Source organism: Nuphar pumila, chromosome 2 (assembly GCF_984573655.1).
Source record: "Nuphar pumila chromosome 2, dmNupPumi1.hap1.1, whole genome shotgun sequence".
In the NCBI taxonomy this organism is placed as follows: Eukaryota; Viridiplantae; Streptophyta; class Magnoliopsida; order Nymphaeales; family Nymphaeaceae; genus Nuphar; species Nuphar pumila.
In genome coordinates this window covers 85666740-85688310 of record NC_143250.1, presented here as the reverse complement: position 1 = coordinate 85688310, position 21571 = coordinate 85666740, and the positions used below count along the sequence as shown (strand labels likewise).

At 39.2% G+C, this 21571-nt stretch overlaps 1 protein-coding gene across 1 annotated transcript; it reads left to right on the top strand.

Moving 5' to 3' along the window:
- Positions 1 to 293: 293 nt before the first annotated feature.
- LOC149845927 (uncharacterized) lies at positions 294 to 20656 on the top strand. The gene is made up of 5 exons (XM_089996088.1): positions 294 to 340; positions 440 to 573; positions 784 to 896; positions 19217 to 19389; positions 19716 to 20656. Exons 2-5 carry the CDS (start codon positions 537 to 539, stop codon positions 20311 to 20313), a joined length of 921 nt encoding a protein of 306 aa, XP_089852214.1. The 5' UTR covers positions 294 to 340; positions 440 to 536; the 3' UTR covers positions 20314 to 20656.
- Positions 20657 to 21571: the final 915 nt, after the last annotated feature.

The window sequence follows — 21571 nt, the reverse complement described above, 5'->3', positions numbered from 1 at the left end:
ACCGATTCATTTAACACTCATTTTTTTATATTTAACGGAAAAATCACCTTCAAGCCACGCTGACTCTGCCTGCTGTACTTACGGTTGCCGTCGTGATGGCGTAAAACTTTGTAGGCTTACTCTTTGTCCTCGGGGAATCGCCTGAAGCCCACCCGCCGATCCAATCCAACTACGCCAAACACCTTTGGGCAACACACCTACAACTAAGAAGTGGTATCCCATGTGATAAGGGGCTCCTGTGCCATAGGTTTGAATGCCTCTGCCACATGAGGCTAGATATCTGGTAGGGGTCTGCCTAACCCCAGCTTGCCTTAAAAACACACACGCACCTACAACTAAGGTAGTACTAACATTCATTCGTCCTTGAAGGATTGTTTTGGTTTAGATTTGGGTACTCTCTCTCTCTCTCTCCTAATCGATTTTGGGGAAATGGGGGCAGTACTAATCCAGGGTAGAATGAGATGGGCAGGCAGACACTCGGAGGTGTCAGGAAGCCCATCTCATGAAAGGCTGCCCTCCCCGCTCCCAAGAAGAAGATGCATGGCTTCTCGACCGTCGATGGCTTCATGGACGGTAGGGATCCCCCCACGACCACCACCCATTTCCTCTCTCTCTCTCTCTCTCTCTCTCTCTCTCTCCCTATTCCCCCGAACAAAACGGGAAATCCGCCTCTTTTTTCCCATTTCTCTGTCCTCTCTCCTTTTTCCTTTCGTGGGTGATGCGAATTTCCCTCCAAGGGTTTCATACGGGCTTGTTTTTTCCACTTTTTTGTGTAAATTGCAGTGAATGATTGCGTGGTAGAGATGATAGAGAGGATGGCCAACGAGCCATCGGTGGGCCTCTTCTACGTCCAGCAGCACACCCAGAATTCGGTCCCCAATTTGATCCGCACAAAGGCAAGCGAGTATTTCTCTCTTCCTGTTTGGGTTTTCTGTAGGAAATATTTGATGGGTGTGAGCTAAACTGGCGGTTTCTTGCTTCGAGTGTACGTGGGTGAAGTTAGTAGCTTTCCATTGGTGTATTCTTTTTTGTGGTATCTGAGTTTTGTGGGGATAGGATTTTCTTGTTGTACTCGTTGAGGACTTTTGATTGGTAGATTTGTTTTATTCATATATTTATATTTCTGTAGATATGGAGTGAATTGGGTTGAGTTTCATATTCTGCGTATAGATTATTGAAACCGAATATTTTCGGTATGAAGAGGTCTTCTGAGTAGTACTACATGGTTTTGGATATCGGCGTGTTGGGTCTGAAGAAAAAATACTTGTTCAACTGTTGGATTATGGTGGGGAGTATATTCTCTTGTTTCTTTGGACGTGTCATTTTTATGTGCTTTCAGCTTTGCCTGTACGAACTCTTACTGATCATAGCACATAACAATGCAAAATTTTTGTTTTGATTTTCTGTTTTTCCATGGGTTTCGTAGATTTGCTAGTGGATTTAGTTGTAGACACAAACATGATTCAAATAAAAGCATTTATTGGCACACAATATATTTTTTAGGTTGGTATTTGTTTATTCTTTGGTTTTTGGACTAAATGATCAGTAACTCTTTGTTGGATAAGTTCTGTTACATGATCTATTGTACTTTGTATGTGTTCACTCACAAAAAACTTGAGAATGCACTATGGTCCTTTCTGTGCTTTTGATGTTGAAAGCCATATGCCAATGCTGAAAAAAACAGTAAAGATATTGAACATACACACAAAAGAGGATCATTTAGATGTAGATCAGCGGGATTTCTGTTGGTCATAATCACAATGACAATACTGATTCTGGTGGGGATGACATTTATGTTAGGATCTGAACTCCCACGAAGAGCGATCTTACGAATTCTTGCGAGCTGGACGTGAGACATGACTCCATAGAGAGACTCGCGCCACGAGCAGGAGGGGCATGCAACATTGGGGGAGAGAGTCGTCTCTTATGGTCGGCTACACAGGGAAGCGTAAGGTGGATGGTGGGTCGACGACAAGGAAGAGAGAAAAAGTATTCCTTCCGGATCAATGACGGGTGTAGAAGAGAGGCGAGAGAGAAATATGTTTCCTCAGAGAACAAAAATACGAACAAAAAACAAAGCTTAGAGAAATCTTTAAATAAACTAAGCATGATACATCTATATATAGATTTACAAGAGGACAAAATGGTAAAATATGCAAGCATAATCCTATCCTAGATAGGAGTCTAAGGAGGCATCCCACCAGAGTCCCAGCCTAGGTAGGATTCCAGGTTAGGCGGGTTTCCCTAGAGTGGATACTGGGGCTGGGCAGCTGCTCCAGATCATATCTTGATTGGTGCAGATCTAGGGCTGGTGTGGATCCTCTGTGTTGGACCTGGAACAACTTCTCTTGATCGGATTCAAGGCGGTTCGTAACAATCCACCCCTCTCAAGCACGCCTTGTCCTCAAGAAGAGAACTTCGGATATTGGGCCACTATCCAGTCTTTCTCTTCCCAGGATGCTTTGTCAATGCAACTTCTGGTCCACTGATCTAACCAGGGTTACCGGAAGCGCCTAGCTAAAAGGGGAAGCGCGCTTCCCCGAAGCGCGCTTCGGAAGCGCGAAACGTCGCGCTTCCGAAGCGTGGGGGGAAGCGTCCCCCTTTTTTGGGAAGCGTGCTTCCCTTTAATGGGGGACGCGTTTCCCTTTAATGGGGGACGCGCTTCCCTTTAATGGGAAGCGCGCTTCCCCCTCGCTTTCCCTGTTTTTTTCAATTTTTTGTATTTTTTATTTTTTATTTTTTTCGCTTCCCCCTCGCTTCCGAGACGCTTCCTAGGTCGCTTCTGAGACGCTTCCCGAATCAGTCCTAAGTGGTCCCACGCTTCCCCGCTTCCTGAAATTTTGAAAGTGCCTCACTTCCCGCTTCCCGTATCGCTTCCCGCTCCCGCTTCCTCAACTGGCAACCATGGATCTAACCCCTCTGTGACCAAGCGACCATACTTCCATCGCCTTCTTTTCTCAAGCAAAGAACTCATTTGGATCCAAGTTCTCCCAAACACTGGGAACTCTGTCTTCACCCTGAAGTGGTGGTCCCGCTCTTGTCTGCATGTATAAAATGGGTCCACTTATGAGGTAAGACCCACAACTCAACCGATGCGCTCACCCTGTGCTCCTGCACCCCTTTGGGGTTCAATTGGACCTGGATCTCGGTGCACTTGTGGGTTATAGAACTAGTTTGGGTAGGTTTGGTGTTGATTAAATGGGTAACAAGCTTGTGTTCAAACTTGGGTTTGATTTAGAGATGGGTTAGGAGGGTGGGGATGAAGGTTTTGGGTTTGATCTGGTTGAATGTGGACATGATCAAGGTTAATGGCATTATGCATCCGACTTGGGTTGGTTTGGGTAGGGTGTTGGATTTGGTTAGGAAATTGGACATTGGGAGGGTTTGGGATTGGATTTAACAAGCTCAAGTTTAGGTCCATTTTATGGTTTTCGGGGATGAGGATATGAGAGTCCACAGTGGGTTTAAGAGGATCCAATATAGGAGACTTGGATTCAAGACATGAGTTTGGATCCAAATCATCTTGAATTGGATTTAGATCATGAGAAAGGTCTTAGATGGGTTCTAAAGGAGCGATGTCTGTATTGGGTCTCGATTGAGTTTCATCTACTTGAGTTTGGGTAAGCTGAGGGTAAAAGAAAAGAAAGCACGTTGCACACATGTTTACGTAGTTTGGTTGTGAATCAACCTATGTCCACGGAACGCTCACACTCTCACGCTAGGAGATTGTGAGAGGGGTGCAAGATGTTATTGTATTTCCAATCACTGAACCTGAATAGGTTGAGTGAGAATAAGATTTACAGGAGTTTTACAATTCGGATCCATCTTGGACTCATCTCTAACCAGTCCACAATTATACATAGGAAACATGTTAATTAAGCCTTTAATTAGAGAGTTGGACACCCCATCTTGGATAAGCCTCTGCATCAGTTTGGTTGAGGTAGGACTCCTACTAAGCTATTCTTCCTTGTTAATTAAGGATGCTTGTGCTGATAGGGAAGTTGGCTCAAATGAGGAGTCTGATGTAGAGGAGTTCTTGTATGAATTGGACTCCTTCATTGCCATGCCAGTTGCTGCTTCATTTATACCTCTAACAACCCCCTGCAAGTTCAACGATCGTGACTGAATGTTGAGCTTGAAACAAAGATCTTGAAACCTCTTCTTTGATAAAGGTTTGGTGAAAATATCATCAATTTGATCCTTGCTGGAAATATACTTAATAATGAGGTCCTTAGCTAGCTTCTCTCTCTCATAAAGTGGATGTCGATTTCAATGTGTTTACACCTATTATGATAAATAGGACAGGAGGTCGGATATGAGGCCCCCACATTATCACACCATATGGTGGGGGCATCATTTAATTTAACCCCAAGTTCTTTGAGAAGAAACCACATTCGGGTAAGTTATGTTGCTGCATTAGCTAAGGCAGATACTCAGCTTCAGTACTGGATTTGGATACAATATTTTGCTTCTTTGAGATCCATGAAACTAAATTCTGACCAACAAATACAACATATCCTTCACTGGACCTTCTATCATCAGGACATACTGCCCAATCAGCATCTGAGAAGGCTGATAGGGATGATGATTTCAAAGGACTTATCATTAGACCATAATGAATAGTACCCTTGAGATACCTCAATATGCGTTTTACAGCAGGCCAATTAACATTGGTTGGGTCATGCATATATTGACACACTTTATTAACAACATGAGATATATTAGGGCGTGTCATGGTGGCATATTGTAGAGCTCCGACTATGCTCATGTACATAGTTTGATAATCCATAGCTTCTCGTGCACCAGCAGATAATGAAGGCGACGAACCCATAGGAGTGGAACTGGGTTTAGAACCTGTCATTGCAGATCGATTTAGCAGATCAAATATATATTTTCTCTGACACAAAAGAAGACCTTTTGACATGCAAATAACTTCTATTCCCAAGAAAAAATGTAAATCTCCCAAGTCTTTCAAAGCAAACTATGAGTTCATTTTGTTGATAATCCACTAAACATGACTATAGGAATTTTCAATGACAATAATTGTTAAAATGTATCTTATATATATATATATATTCTGTATATTACATCAATACCCGATAGGGGTATTTTTGTAATTTCACTAGTTGTTTTTAGAAAACAACTATTTTCAGATTTTGTTAAAATGTATTTTTTTTCTTTTTTATTTTTTTCATTTATTTTTTGTATTTTTTATATCACAAAAGGGGCTCCAACCATAGAGTCGTTGGAGCCCCCAACGGTCACAAATGTGACTATTGGGGGCTCCCAACGACTCCATGGGAGCCCCCTTTTGGGCTCTCCTTTTGAGGCATTTTGCCTCCCCTTCTCTCCTCTCCCTTTTGTATAAATAGGGGTGATCCCCTTGTATGTAATTCATTCTTGAGAGCTCTCTCTCTTCTCAATAAGAGGCTTTTTATATTGTTGCCTTCTTTAAGGCTTGTGCTTGTATTGTCCCTTCGTGGACTTGTGATATTGTCTCTTTTTCATTGTTGTATGTGCTTGTATGCACTCTTTATATTTCCGCAATATCTCATTACATGGTATCAGAGCCACTCGATTCTTGAAGGAAAGGTGTGGTTCGTGTTTTTTCATATCTAATAGATATCTTCTCACTTCTTGGCAACATCATGGAGACAAAAATTGACCTTTCTTTCAAGCTCAATGGAAAGAATTATATGATGTGGGCATCGGCAATGGAAAATAATCTCAAAGGGAAGAAGCTTTGGGGTTTTGTCATGGGTACCGTTCCGGAACCTAAGCTTATGCTCACAAAGATGGAAGAAGGTCAAGAAAAGGCTCTTGAAGGAGATGCTCGCCTCAAGGCCATTGAAAGTCATCAAAAGGAAGTGGAAGATTGGGAAAACAATCACGCAAAAATCCTTGCGTGGTTTATGAACAATGTGGAGCTTAAGGTATGTGCTAATATAGCTAAATTTCGTAGAGCCAATGAGGCTTGGTCCTTTATGAAGGGTATGTATACCCAAAAGGATCTTGCAAGGGCTTATTTCTTGCAAGAAAAGATTAGAACCACCAAGCAAGGTGATTCTAGCATTCAAGACTATTATAGTGCTTTAAACCCGCTATGGGATGAATTGGCTCTCTTGGAGCCAAAATGGGTTTCTATGGAAGATATTGATTTAAGGCAAAAACAAATGGAACAAGAGCGATTGTTCCAATTTCTTTTTGGGCTACGTCCTGAATTTGAGCAAGTGAGATCTTCACTTCTCCATAGATCTATTTTTCCTCCTATTGAGGATGCTATTGCCGAAATCACTCAAGAGGAGACAAGGCTTGGCATGAGTAAGCATGTCGATGAAGTCCTTGCCGTATCAAAACCGGGTAATAATGTTAGAACCTATAAACCTCCTCATTTTGGGAAACAAGGAAACTACAATGGAGGAAGAAAAATGATTGTTTGCCATTATTGCAATGAGCCGGGTCACATTAGACCCATTTGTCCAAAGCTTATTGGAACCTTCAAGCCTAAAGTGGCTTCTCTTGAGGAAACCACCACCAAAGAAGATGAAGGCAAGAACAATGACATCAAAGAAACTCTTGGACAAATATCCATGGCTCTCCAACAAATGCTAAAGGTTTCTTCCTCCACATCGGGTGCGGCTATTGCTTCATCATCTTCACCCGGTACGTATTCTTGGATCCTTGACTCCGGAGCTTCCTTTCATATGACCCCTCATGAGGATGCACTTGTTGATGTTTGCACCAATTCAAAGGACTCTTGTGTTTCTACGGCCGATGGAACCTTTTTAAAAATTTCAAGTATTGGCTCTTTTAAAGATGCACAAAATTTTTGTGTTCCAAAAGTAAGAGTTGTTCCCAAACTAAATTTAAACCTATTTTCGGTTTCTCAAATTGCCGACCATGGATGTGAAATATCTTTCTCATCTAATGGTTGCTTTGTGCAGGATCTCCGGTCCGGGAAGCGGATTGGGCAAGGCCATAGAAAGGGAGACCTCTATTATATGGACCATCTTGATCTCCCTACAAACTTTTTTTGTTCTTATGTCCAAGAGAAAAGCATGGAAACTTGGCATAAAAGATTTGGTCATCCAAGTTATTCTAAAATGTATCTCTTTCCTTTTGGAAACAAATTTTGTAAGGAAAAAGAAATTAATTGCAAAGATTGCATTTTTGGAAAAATGAAGTCTACTCCATTTCCAAATAGAACTTTTCTTTCATCAAGGCCTTTTGAATTGGTGCATTCGGATGTGTGGGGGCCCTCTCCGGTTATGTCTAAAGGGGGTTATTCATATTATGTTACGTTTATTGATGACTTTACTCGGTATGTTTGGATTTATTTCCTTAGTCATAAATCGGAAGTATTTGCTTTCTTTAAAGATTTTCATAAAAAAATTCAAAATCAATTTCAAAGTAACATATCCATGTTAAGATCCGATTCCGGTGGCGAGTACTTATCTCATGAATTCCAAAACTATTTAATCCAAAATGGCATTTGCCATCAAAAGTCATGTCCTAGAACTCCCCAACAAAATGGCCTAGCGGAAAGGAAACATAGGCACATTATAGAAACCACTAGAACATTACTTATTTCTAAAAATATTCCAAAGAAGTTTTGGGCCGAAGCCGTTCTAACCTCAACCTATCTAATCAATAGAATGCCCTCTTCTAAGTTAAAAAATGTTTCTCCCTATGAAAAACTCTTTAAATTTTCACCCGATTTCAATCGTCTTCGTATTTTTGGTTGCAAATGTTTTGTCCTATTACATAAAAGAGATAAGTTATCTCCAAAAGCAATTGAATGCGTTTTTTTAGGATATGGTGAAAATAAAAAGGGTATAGATGTTATGATTTTAAGAATGATAAACTATATATTTCAAAAGATGTAACATTTCTAGAAGAAGAAAACAGTTTTGATAAACTAAAAGAAACAAATGAAATTGACTACATATTCTTATATGATCTTATTGATGACATACAAGAAGATTTTCTTGAAAACATTGATCATTCTCATGAGGTATCCCCTCTTGACATAACTCCCTCAAATGATAGTGATTTGAATATAAATGTTCATGATAGTGATACCAATATAAATGTTTACTTAAGAAGAAATCAAGAAAATCCTATTAGTGCCCTCGAAAAATACTCTCAAATTTCGGAATCCACTGAGGAACCACAAGAGACATCATATTCAAAAAATGAGTGTAGCTGAGATGCGGATGCTTAGATGGATGTGTGGAAATACAATAAAAGATAAGATTCGGAACGAAGAGATACGTAAGAAGGTAGGTGTTGCACCCATTGAAAATAAGATGCGAGAGAATCGTTTACGGTGGTTTGGACATATTCGGCGAAGGCCTAATGATGCTCCAGTTAGAAGGTTGGAGAAATGGGAAAATATATTAGTTAAAAGAGGTCGGGGTAGGCCTAGGAAGACTTGGATGGAGATGATAGGCAAGGATATGAATGCTTTGAACCTCACCGAGGACATGGTGTTGGATAGAAATGATTGGAGGAAAAGGATTCATGTGGAAGACCCAAAATGAATTTCTTTTTTGGTTCATATCGCTGACCCCAATTGTTTTGGGATGAAGGCGTAGTTGTTGTTGTTGTTGTACTGAGGAACCACAAGTTAGGCATTCTTCTAGAATATCAATACCCCCAAATAGGTTTGTATCCTATGATTCCTTAACTCCCAACTATCGGGCATGTTTGATAACCCTACATTCTTATTTTGAACCAACACACTATAATCAAGCTAAATCGATACCTCATTGGGTTGAAGCAATGCAAGTTGAACTTAATGCATTAAAAAAGGCCAATACTTGGGAAATAGTTACTCTACCCTCACACAAAAAACCTATTGGTTGTCGCTGGGTCTTCAAAGTTAAAACAAAAAGCGATGGCTCTTTAGAACGATATAAAGCTAGATTAGTGGCTAAGAGATACTCCCAAGAATATGACATTGATTACGAAGAAACATTCGCTCCCGTAGCTCGAATGACTAGTGTCAGGACCTTAATAGCTGTTGCATCAACCAAAAAATGGCCTATTTATCAACTTGACGTAAAAAATGCCTTTTTAAATGGAAGTTTAAGTGAAGAAGTTTATATGGACCCGCCACCCGGAATAAATATTAAACAAGGTCAAACTCTTCGGCTTTTGAAGGCATTGTATGGCCTTAAACAAGCGCCTAAGGCTTGGTATGATCGTTTCAGTGATATCATGATAAAGTTAGGATTTCACTCTTTTATACTGACGCTGCTCTTTTTGTTAAACATGCAAGTTCTAGTATCGTAATTTTGTTGCTTTATGTTGATGATATGATTATCACTGGGAATGATCAAAATAGTATTATTGATGTTAAAAATATGTTAAAAAATAATTTTGATATGTCTGACTTAGGATTTCTCAGATATTTTCTTGGAATTGAAGTTGCATATTGTCCTAGAGGATATATTTTGTCACAGATGAAGCTTGCTGCGGATATATGTTCTAAGTCTGAGATTTCTGATGATAAGAAAGTAGAGACTCCCGAGGTTATTAATGCCAAATTGCGGTTGGAGGATGGGGTTCTTCTGGAAGATCCCACACCTTACAGACAACTCATTGGGTCTCTTACCTATTTAACCATCACCAGACCAGATATCACTCATGTGGTTCACTCTGTTAGCCAATTTCAGCATGCTCCTACAACTGTGCATATGAGTGCCGTTCTCCGAATCATCCGCTACATTCGGAATACCATCAATAAAGGGCTATTTCTATCCTCCTCTTCTTCCTTGAATCTTCTTGCTTATACTGATGCAGATTGGGGAGGTAATCCCAATGATCGAGTCTCAACTACTGGTTTTTGTGTTTTTTTAGGAGACTCTTTGATTGCCTGGCGATGCAAGAAGCAGCAGAAAGTTTCACTATCATCCACTGAAGCTGAGTACCGGGCTATGGCAACCACGACAATGGAACTTGTATGGCTTCGCAGTTTGCTTAAAGACATGGGAGTTGATATTACCGAAGCCTCAAAGCTATGTTGCGACAACAAGAGTGCCATCTATATTGCGAGCAATCATACTTTTCATGAGCGTACAAAACATATCGAAATGGATTGCCACTATGTTCGTGACGAATTCTTGCGAGGAACAATTGTTCTTCCCTATGTCACTTTAGAATATCAGTTGGCGGACTTCTTCACTAAAGCTCTTCCGGCTCCTCGCTTCATGTTTCTTCTTGGCAAACTTTCTGTCATTTCCCCGTAAAGTTTGAGGGGGGTGTTAAAATGTATCTTATATATATATATATATATATATATATATATATATATATATATATATATTCTGTATATTACATCAATACCCGATAGGGGTATTTTTGTAATTTCACTAGTTGTTTTAGAAAACAACTATTTTCAGATTTTGTTAAAATGTATTTTTTTCTTTTTTATTTTTTTCATTTATTTTTTGTATTTTTTATATCACAAAAGGGGCTCCAACCATAGAGTCGTTGGAGCCCCCAACGGTCACAAATGTGACCGTTGGGGGCTCCCAACGACTCCATGGGAGCCCCCTTTTGGGCTCTCCTTTTGAGGCATTTTGCCTCACCTTCTCTCCTCTCCCTTTTGTATAAATAGGGGTGATCCCCTTGTATGTAATTCATTCTTGAGAGCTCTCTCTCTTCTCAATAAGAGGCTTTTTATATTGTTGCCTTCTTTAAGGCTTGTGCTTGTATTGTCCCTTCGTGGACTTGTGATATTGTCTCTTTTTCATTGTTGTATGTGCTTGTATGCACTCTTTATATTTCCGCAATATCTCATTACAAATAATATCATCCATGGACTAAAATATACAATTTACCTCACTCTTGTGAAAAATAAACAAAGAAGTATTTGTCTTGGAATCTTTAAAGTCTAGAGATCTCAAAAAAGAACTATCTAGAAAACCAAACTCTAGGTGCTTGCTTTAGGCCATATAGAGCCTTCTTTAGTAAACACACATGATTGTGATGATTTTGGTCTTCAAACCCAGGAGGTTGATCCATGAATGCCACTTCAGAAATATGCCCATTTAGAAAGACATTATTTACATCTAGCTATTGAATCACCCAATTATTACTGGCTGCCAAGGATACCACAGTTCTGATAGTGGTTGGTTTTATGACAGGGATGAAAGTTTCAAAATAGTCCAATCCTTCTTGATTACCTTGGCTACCAACCTCGCTTTATACCTTTCTAAGGATCAATCTGCTCTTCTTTTAATTTTATAGATCTACTTGCACCCTATCACATGTTGATTTTTTCTGGCAGGAATAAGATGTGAAACAGAGCTGCACCACTAAAGAAAAAGAGAGAAGAAAAAAGGAGATAGCAAGGAGAGAGAGAGGCTGCAGAAATTTCCAAAGCACGTCCTTCCAATGTGTACCATGTGGGAGGTTTTCCTTTCTAATATAACAAAACAGATTTGCTACAAGTATAAGTTTACCCCTCTCACTAATATACAACATAATATTTAGTAGGGGTTAAAACATGAAATGCAAAATATTATAAAGGAATAAAATAATATGAATCTATGATTGATGTGAATATGAATCCATACATGGATCTGGATCCAGACCCATTATCACGTCTCATTAGCCTCCCTCAAGTTGTATATGGTGAGAATCATGGATAACTTGCTTTTCAAGTACCAAAATCGTTGTTTGTTCAGTCCCTTTGTAAACAAATCTGTCACTTGATCCTCTGTTCCAATGATTTTTTACTCAATTTCGTCATTTTCTATCTTACTCCGGATGAAATGCTTATCTATCTCATTATGCTTCCTTCTTCCGTGCTGAATAGGATTAAGGGAAATCTTAATTGCGCTTTGGTTGTCACATAACAAAATAGAACTTGGTATTTTCTGATCCAAATCGCTCAACAAATATCTGATTCAAGTTACTTCTGAAGAGGCTGCAGCCATGGCTCGATACTCAGCTTCTATACTAGAACGTTCTATTGCCTTTTGCTTCTTACTACTTTATGAAACTAAATTTCTTCCGACAAAGACACAGTATCCTGAAACTGACCTTCTTTCATCTAGATCTCCTACCCACTCTATATCTGAGAAGGCCATTACTATAATCATATCATCATTTTCATCTCTCTTTCTATAATAAAGTTCATTCCCTAGTGTACCTTTAAGGTACCTAAGAATCCTTTTAACAACCTCCACATGACTAGTTCGCGGACAATGCATGTACTGTGAAACCTGGTTCACTGCATAAACATTTGGACGAGTGAAAATAAGATATTGAAGCATACCTACAATGCTCCTATACTTTGTGGGATCTTCATATTATCTTTCCATCACAGCTGAGTTTTTTATGTAGAGGGCTAGGAGTTAGCAAGGGCTTGCAGTCTCTCATTCTAGCTTTATTGAGTAGATCAATGGTGTACTTGTGTTGGGTCAACACCAGAGCATTCTTTCCTTTATCAACCTCCACTCCTAGGAAGTATTTTAACCTTCTTAAATTTTTCATCTTGAACCTATGGTTCAAGACTTCCTTGATCTCAATAGTATGTTCTTCTGAATTTCCTGCAACTATTATATCATCTAAATAAATCAACAATGTAGTTATCCATCCTTTGCCTTTATAAATGAACAATGAATAATCAAGAGATGATTTGTAGAACCCATGCCTTTGAATTTCAAGAGAAAAACTTTCAAACCATGATCTGGAGGCTTGTTTTAGTCCATATATCGTCCTATTTCTCTTTTACACATATCTGCTAGGATCCTTTTCACTATACCCTTGAGGTTGTCCCATGTAAATCTCCTCATTTAACTCTCCATGCAAAAAGCATTTTTAACATCTAATTGGCTCAACATCCAGCCATGATCAACAACGAGGGATAAAACAACACAAATTGTCCCCATCTTCACTACTGGATTAAAAGTCTCTTCATAATCTGACCCATGTTCTTGAGTAAAGCCTTTTGCTACAAGTCGAGTTTTATACCTTTCTATGCTGCCATCTGGTTTATATTTGATTTTGTATACCCATTTTGATCTCACAATGTGCTTGTCTAAATGCCTTCGTACAACATCCCATGTTTGACATTCGTATAAAGCCATCATTTCTTGACTTGGATGTTTTACTATAGTTTTTGGGCTCTTCTTGTCTTGAGACTGCAGACAAGAATGCTTGATATTCTGTGCTGAAACTCTCATAACTGACCCATCTCTGAATTGGATGTCGAACCCGTCCAAATCTTCTCATTGTTGAAGGCATTTGATCAACCCGAGAGGCTGTACTTGGCTGTTGTAAGAGAGTATCAGGCATGTCTTTACTTCAACGACTATATACTAACCCTTTGAACATGTCAACCTGTGGAGCTGAATCATCAACTCCTATTGTTTGTTGTCAACTAGCCGAATGCATATCACTATTCTGCTGCCTTGCATCGTAGTGTTCATGAGCATCACCTTCGCAACCAGTTTCCTCCATGTTTCCTTGGCTGGACTCGTCAAATTCCCTTGGAAACAGACTTTCACTCATCCATGGCTGATAAAATTCATGTGATTGAGGCTGCAATACTTCATGGTTGTTGCCTTTATGCTCAAAATTCATTTCGTCAAAAACAACATTCCTTGAGATTCGGATGCACCTATTCTCAATGTCAGAACATCTGTACCCTTTATAATCATCAACATATCCCACAAATTTATAAAGATACATTTTCTTATCAAATTTATTCTTTTATGAGGCACCAATATGAACATAACAAACACAACCATAAACCTTTAAGGAATGATAATAATAATGCTTTCCAAACAACTTATGATATAGTGATTTATCTTGAAGTATCTTCATGGGCAACATGTTAATAATATGGACTACGGTATGAAAGGCCTCTATCCAAAGGAATAAAGGGACAGATCCCTCATGCATCATAGCTAAGGCACTTTCAACTATGTGTTTATGGTTTCTCTCAGCAAGTTTATTTTGCTGAGGTGTTCGGGGACAAGACACTCTTTGATTGATCCCATTCTTCTTGAGATATTCAACAAAGTCATTCGATGAGTACTCACCCCCACCATCACATTGAAAATTTAGGATAGAAAGGGAAATATGATTGCGAACCATAACATGATTTTTTTTAAAAATATTAAAACTTTATGCTTATGTTTCATGAAAAATATCCAAGTGTACCACAAATAATTATCAATAAAGGTCACATAGAATCGACTCCCAGAAGAAGAAGCATTGGGAGTTGGTCCCCACACATTAGAATGGACAATTTCAAACAACTTGGAAGCTCTTTTATTAATAAAGGAAAAAGGTAATACATGATTCTTGGACATCTGACAACTAGGACAAACACGACTCTCTGACTCTTGACTTGAACCAGACTTTGGAATTAAATGACTAGAAACAAGCTTTTCAATGAAAGCTTTATTACAATGTGTAAGACAACTATGCCAAACATTTAACTTATTTGATTCAGACCCATTGACAAAACAAGAAGATGAAGGGCTTCTAGGCTCCTTAGTAGATTTGTTCTTGACTTCAACTAATGAATCTTCCTTGAAAATGTACATATTTCCTTGTCTCTTTCCTTCAGCGAACGTTCTCTCCATGTGAAAATCCTTCACATAAACAAAAGAGGTAAAAATGACTCATGAATTGGTATCATCAACTAACTTAGAAACAAAGACAAGCTTTTTTTTATGTTGGGAACAAAAAAAACATTAGATAACTGGAGACTAGAATTGGACGTGGGAATAGAAATTTTTCCAGTGTGTATGATTGGGTGACGAGCGCCATCTTCAGTGATAACTTTATATTTTCCAAAATAAGGGGTCAAGTTTCAAAATTTACCTTCATCCTCAGTAATACGGTTCGCTGCCCCTGAGTCCACATACCAAATTCCCTGATAATTTTGTTTCAAATTTAGCCCTGCAAGAGCTGCCAATAAAAGTTGTCTCTCTACAGGTGCCTGAGTGTCTGTTCCTGACCGTCTTGGTTTATTTGAGAACTTTCCTTGCCCCTTGGCCTCAGAATTATATCTTGGATCATCTTTAAACCAACAATCTTTCTTGATATGACCTGGCTTTTTGCAGACAAAGCAGGTCGGAATTCTTTTGCCTTGGTTCACTAGTGGTGGAACATTTGGGAGTGGAAGGAGACCATGACCTCCCTGGTTTCCTTCACGTCCACGTCCTCTTCCTCCTCGCATACCCCCTCATCCTCTTCCATATTGCATCTTAGAAAGAAGAACATTGTGATTCTTGACTGCTACTGAAGTCCCTTCTAATGTTCTTGACATATTCATTTCAAACTGACAACTAGGACAAACATGACTCTTTGACTCTTGACTTGAACCTGACTTTGGAATTAAATGACTAGAAACAAGCTTTTCAATGAAAGGTTTATTACAAAAGGATGCTTGAGCTGATAGAGAAGTTGGCTCAAATGAGAAGTCTGATGTAGAGGAGTTCTTGTATGAAGTGGACTCCTTTAATGCCATGCCAACTACTGTATTATTCATATCTCTAACAGATGGGTGTCTGAAAACTTTTTCTTTTTCCTATTCAGTTCATTTTCAATATCCAAGGCATGTTGAATAGCTTGCTCAAGAGAAGTGGTTGTGATGCTTCTCATTTTCTTGAATATCCGAAAATCAAGTCCGTTAATATATTTGGTAATTTACTTCTCTATAGTTTTCTAGGTATGGATCTCCAATTTTACGATAAAATTGCTCTATGTATTCTTGTATGGACTTGGAGCCTTGAAAAGGAAGAGGTATCAGACCTTTGTCATCATATCTTTAAGGGTGTGCGCATATCTGGATCCATTAGGGTTTAAGGCTTTGGGTTTGGTCTTCTGGGGTACCAAGTATGGGAAAATGATTTTTTCAGGATTTTCAAGGTTTTGTACTGCCAAAATTAATTTATTTCTGGGCTAGGTCAGGACGTTACAGGTTCAGTCAGTTTTTTTGGGTACTGACAGGTTCTAAAGATCAGACCAAATCTCAGCGATCCAAACAAATTTTTGGGATCTGTAAATTGGGTTTGAAAGCTAACAAATGTACTTTTTTAGGGTAAAAATTTCAAGATTTATGGATCTAGGAGTAGGTCTAGAATTTTTTTATGAAGTTTAAAAACGTTAGGTCATCAGGATCCAGTCACTGAATTTGACAAGTTTTAGTAAAACAACGATATCTACGGATTGAGATTTGTTTTTTTCAATCTGTAAATTAGGTTCGGTCTAGGATAGGTAGGGCTAACTACGATGATTGTTTTGGATTTTTTTGGACTGTCAGAGGCCTGAAATGAATTTTGGAAAATCAAACTGGGATGCAGGCTTGTATCGATCAGTCGTAAGAACAGGTTGAATGAGTCATGGCTTCCAAAAGTCGGATCAGGGTCACCGGAGGTCGGATTCTAATGATTCAAAAAATAATTTGTAAGTACCTATGTCACACGGACTCGGCTAGGGAGGCACCGCACCCGAGTCAACATGCCCCGACACGGGTGCGGCTTCAGACACGGCCCGGACTCGGTCAACGTCGAGTCGTACTCAGTCAATGAGTCGAGGCCGAGTCCCTTTTTGTTTTGGACTCGGTCAACGTTGATTGAGTCCAAAAATGTCTATTTTTAGGGCAAAAAACAAAAAAAAATATTATATATATATATATATTTAAAAAAATATATATAACCAGACTGTGCAATGCAGTTGCACAGTCACAGACTGCATTGCACAGTCTATGCAATTGTTAACGTATACAGCAAGATATTTGGTACTCACTTGGAATGTTATCAACATCAAGACGCATGATCTTAGTCGTGTCCCCTAATGGGCTATAGCCGACTTATTATTGTTATATATATATATATATATATATATATATATATATATATATAGTCCCCGTGTCCAAAATTTTTGAAATTGCACCACACCCACACCCATGTGACATAGGTAAGTATGCGAATTGAAGAACCTGATGCCGATGTGAACTCCTTGAAATGATCAAAGGAGAGATCCTGGGTGCATATCACGGTTGGTTGCGGTTGGATCAGTCGTGTGAAGCCGTGAAGGGCTTGGGCCCTTGTTACCGAAGGTCCTTTCGGTTGAGTGATTTGGCGTGGTTCCCGGGAACAATGCTCACTGTTAGGAACTGAATTTCCACGGAGAACAATTCTATGAATTCTGGCGAGTTGGACGTGAGGCAAGGCTCCAGAGAGAGACACACACTATGAGTAGGAGGGGCGTGCAATATTGAGGGATAGAGAGTTGTCTCTCTTGGTCGGCTGTAAAGGGAAGCATGAGGTGGATGTGGGGTTGACGACAAGGGAGGGAGAAAATGCGTTCTCTTTGAGTCGATGACGGGCGTGGAAGAGAGGCGAGAGAGAAATACATTCCCTCAAAGAACAAGAACACAAACCAAGAACGAAGCTTAGAGAAATCTTTGAATATACTTCATTGAAAATAAACCAAGTAGGATACATCTATATATAGATTTACAGGAGGACAAAACGGTAAAGTACACAGGTACAATCCCACCATAGTCACAGCCTGGTTTGGATTCCAGGCTGGGCGGGTTTTCCTGGGGTTGGGCGTCTCTTCTGGATCAGATCTTGATTGAGGTGGATCCAAGGCTGGGGCGGATCCTCTGGGTTGGATCTGTTTGTAAAGAAGTTGATTTCTCTGTCTGGAGTGGCTACTGTAGGATTTATCTTGCTGCCTGTCTTTCACAAGGCTCATAATTTTAATCCTTGCTTCCAAAGGGGAAGGTGCTGACATCCCAAGCTTCTGGTTCAGCATTTTTGACAAGACAGCAGTTACTTTGAAAGATCTCAAACTGTCCTTTAGAGTATTATGATCCTGGTTTGGATTCTTGTGGACATAGATCTTTGCAAATGATTCTCAGTCTAAATGTTTATTTCTCTTGTCAATAGCTATTATATAATTCATTGGGATACTATTTCTTGAATCTTATCAATTTTCATCTGCTCTGTTATTTGCTTAGTGGTGGATTACCAAGCTTGTGTGTCTGATAGTTGTCTGGTGTAATTTCCTCTTTCTATGTATTGAGAATTTGTTTACAATTATGAAGTCATGCAATTTGTGTGTTTCATGATGGTTTGGTGAGAGATGAGTGTCCGAGCATCATTGGGTCATAGCTGTCAATTATTAAAATAAAAGGCACTTGGAGAAGCAGGTCTAAAAGATAGAAGCATGCCCTCTATCAGATCTTTTTCTGTAATGCATTTCTAAGATTCCCTTATTTCTGACATGATACCAGCAAAACAACCTATTCAATATTTCAATTTCATTGTGTGATCGGAGTTTGGGGGGATATGAAAAAACAGATACATGGATTTTTCAGATGATTTTCCAAGATCATATTCCAATGGACCGTTAAAAATCTTTTTTCTTTTCCTTCCCTATAAAAAAGGAAGAAAAAGGAGAGACAGTGCCCTCTGCTCTCATGCATATATAAACTGGTTCCTGTTGTTGGCTATGTTTCTTGCTTGGCCCTCATTCAGGGTTTTAGGTACATTCCTCATGGTGGTATTTTGACATTATTAAACATAACCAGAGAAGGAAAAGATATGTGGTTTATCTTAGACAAACATGGGAACTGGTGAGGGGTCATATTGATGCAGAATTATAACTCCACTTTCCTTGCATCAAATATGTTGTTGGTTGTGAAAGTTATAGACTTTTCCAGGTTATTGCAAATGTAGGGATGATTTCATAAATAGGAAGATGATTTCATTTCACAATGCTTTGCCCTACTTTTCTATGAAAGGTCATCTGCAGCCTTTGCCTCCTGATACCACCTCCTGATGCAAATTTTCCATACCAGTCGGCAAGCATATTACTGAAGCTGAATAAGTTTCTCAATTTAGGAGAACTGGACAATATTACTGTGACATTTTCTTGATAGGACAAAATAGATTTATGCAATTGAATTCAGATCTAATACAGCAAGTAGTGAAATTAGTCTCAGGGGATGGAATAGCAACGAAGGCCTGCATTGATTATATAATGTGATTAGGTAGAGAAATATTAACGTCTTGGTTGTGGTTTTCAATTTGGATACTTTCAAATTTGATGTTAGACACACATGATGACTGGTTGGGTCTTCAAGTGGGTTTTGCAAGTGTTTGAGAGGTATACAAGTAAATTATATAATGTTGTGCATTGATTCTTGTAACATGTATTGGTTGTTATTCAGAATAGGGTTGTGGAGAAGTCAAATGAGGTAGCATTACATACAGCCGACTTAGAAGACTCCATCAGCATGGTGAGATCAATGAAAGACTTTGGTGTACCTATAGCTGATCAGATGGTTAAAGACATACATAAGTCTTTGATTATGATGTCATCATCCATGAACCAACAGAAACGGTATGATCTAGATGTTTTTGACACTTCCAGTTATTGTGGATTGAATGACAGGCGTCTTCTGTAAGAATGGAAATGCTTGCACATTAGGGAAGAAAAGGAGCAAGAAAGATACTTTATCAACTAAAAAAGTTTTTAATTTGAAATTTCTCACCAGTCCTTTAACCAGAGGATTATTTTGCTCACTGTTTCCCCAATCTGTTTCATGAAAACGTTTTTTTTCACTCCTAAATTGAAGTTTGCCTCCATTAGTATATGTTTATGGGGTTAATGGATGAAAAACTTCTGATGTACTAAAAGCCTTCTGAAATTCTCTGTTATATGTGCAGCCCATTTCATCCAAGTACCACTCAAGGGGGTGAGGGCAACCCATCATGGCGTGGTTTCCGAACGGCAAGAAGTGGGTCTTGGGGGCCTTCAATGTTTGGTTCAACCTCTGTTCCAACACAAGCAAAAGGAAGCCGATATTGGGACTGCCAATACGATCCCTCCACATCTCAACCTTCACAGATAACAGAGCGTAAAGGACCAAGCAACTATCTTTCCACGATGCTGAATTCTGCAAAGCAGAAGGCAGCAGTTCTTAGACGGCCCCAACGTGATGCTTTTGGACCATGTGATCCGAGTGCCAATAATAAGTTTTGTTCTTCTGGCGCTGTTGTTACAAACCTGCCAGTCATTGACATTGGAACAGATGAACTACCACTGTCTAGCCAGATGAGCAATCAGTTGGAGACGGTTGAATCTTATGGACAGGCATCAACAACTGATGATCCGTCTGTAGAATCGCATATTAGTGATCCATCAGAAATGATAGAGGACTATGAGAAATTCCAGTCCCATCATCAAGCCAAACTAGAGGAGTGGCTTAAGGAAACTGATAACGATAGACTTCATACTGATGAAAATGTGGTTAGTGCAGATTAACTACCAGTCAAATGTGTGCAATGCCATGATTGCGAGTTACTGGATTCCCTCTTGGTCCTGTTAATGCTCTACGCTTTCACCTTCCATGCCTTAGATGGAGGAGCTCAGTACATGAATATAATTATTTTAGAAAACACATTTTCTCTGTGGTTTAATGTATTTTTTAGGTAGTTCTCTTTCTGTTCTGTAATCATCAGGACTGAGATATTAAGGTCCTGTATGCTGCTTTTGTCATCATCTTAGCCCATCTTGAAGCTATAAGCCTTCATTGCGTGCGCTTCAGAGCTGAACCCTGTAATATACTGTAATTATCTTTTAAAAACCTGTTCTATATTGAGTTCTACTGCATTGTATAAGGTAATTTCCAATCAAACATAAGAAGGATGATGTTCCCATCGAGGTAGCGTACATTACTTCTGGTTTTCTTTTAAGTTAATATTTGAGGATGTTGAAGGCCAGTAGTTGGTGCAGTGGTAAGTGCGGTGTCAGCGTAAAGACACCGGTTCGAATCCTAAAGGTGGTCGAGAATCAGAAAGTTAGGACCGAGCTCAGTATGTCCCTCCCCAGCACCCTAGAGAATGGGACCATGCTGGGTATGGGCCTTTCAAGTTTCAATACTAAAGAGTCAGGCAGATATGTACAGGTGATAGGTAACATTTGATTTAAATTTATCATGAACTGATAAAATTCACTGAGTATGATGTCAGCTGAGACTAATCTTGCCCAACAGTGAAAAATTATCTCCTTGATATCATGGATACACCAGCTTTTCTTTGAGTTTGGTTACTTGGAAGATTATGAGATATGGAGTAACATGCTGCTTACTAATATTGAAATTCTCCTGAATCTTAGGAAGTACGTTTTGGAAGCAAGATAATGGTAGGAAAGAAAAAATAAATGGCAACTTTTCCAACCATTCCAAACGAGATATTTTTTTTTAAAAGAAACATTTTCTAAAAAGGTATGAATTTTGATAGGAAAAATTCCTCCACCTAGAGGAGGGTGGAAGAATTTTTCCTATCATTTTTTTTAATAGGGCAACCATTCACCCACAACACATCTCATCCCATGGGCTTTCATAAGAAGAGTGCCCTCCATCTTCATCTCCCTCCCACTCACCACCATTTCCAGGTCTCTCTCTCTGGGTTCCCTCGAACCACCTCTCTCTCTCTCATTTTCTCACATTTTTTATTCTGTTTTTCTCATGCTACACAAACAAGTAAAAAATTTTCATTTAAATAAGTTATATCAAAACTTC

Coding starts and splice junctions, on each gene's coding strand:
- LOC149845927 (XM_089996088.1), top strand. CDS start 537: ATGCATGGCTTCTCGACCGTCGATGGCTTCATGGACG. Junction 897..19,216: donor CCAATTTGATCCGCACAAAG/GCAAGCGAGTAT, acceptor GTTGTTATTCAG/AATAGGGTTGTGGAGAAGTC. Junction 19,390..19,715: donor TCCATGAACCAACAGAAACG/GTATGATCTAGA, acceptor TTATATGTGCAG/CCCATTTCATCCAAGTACCA.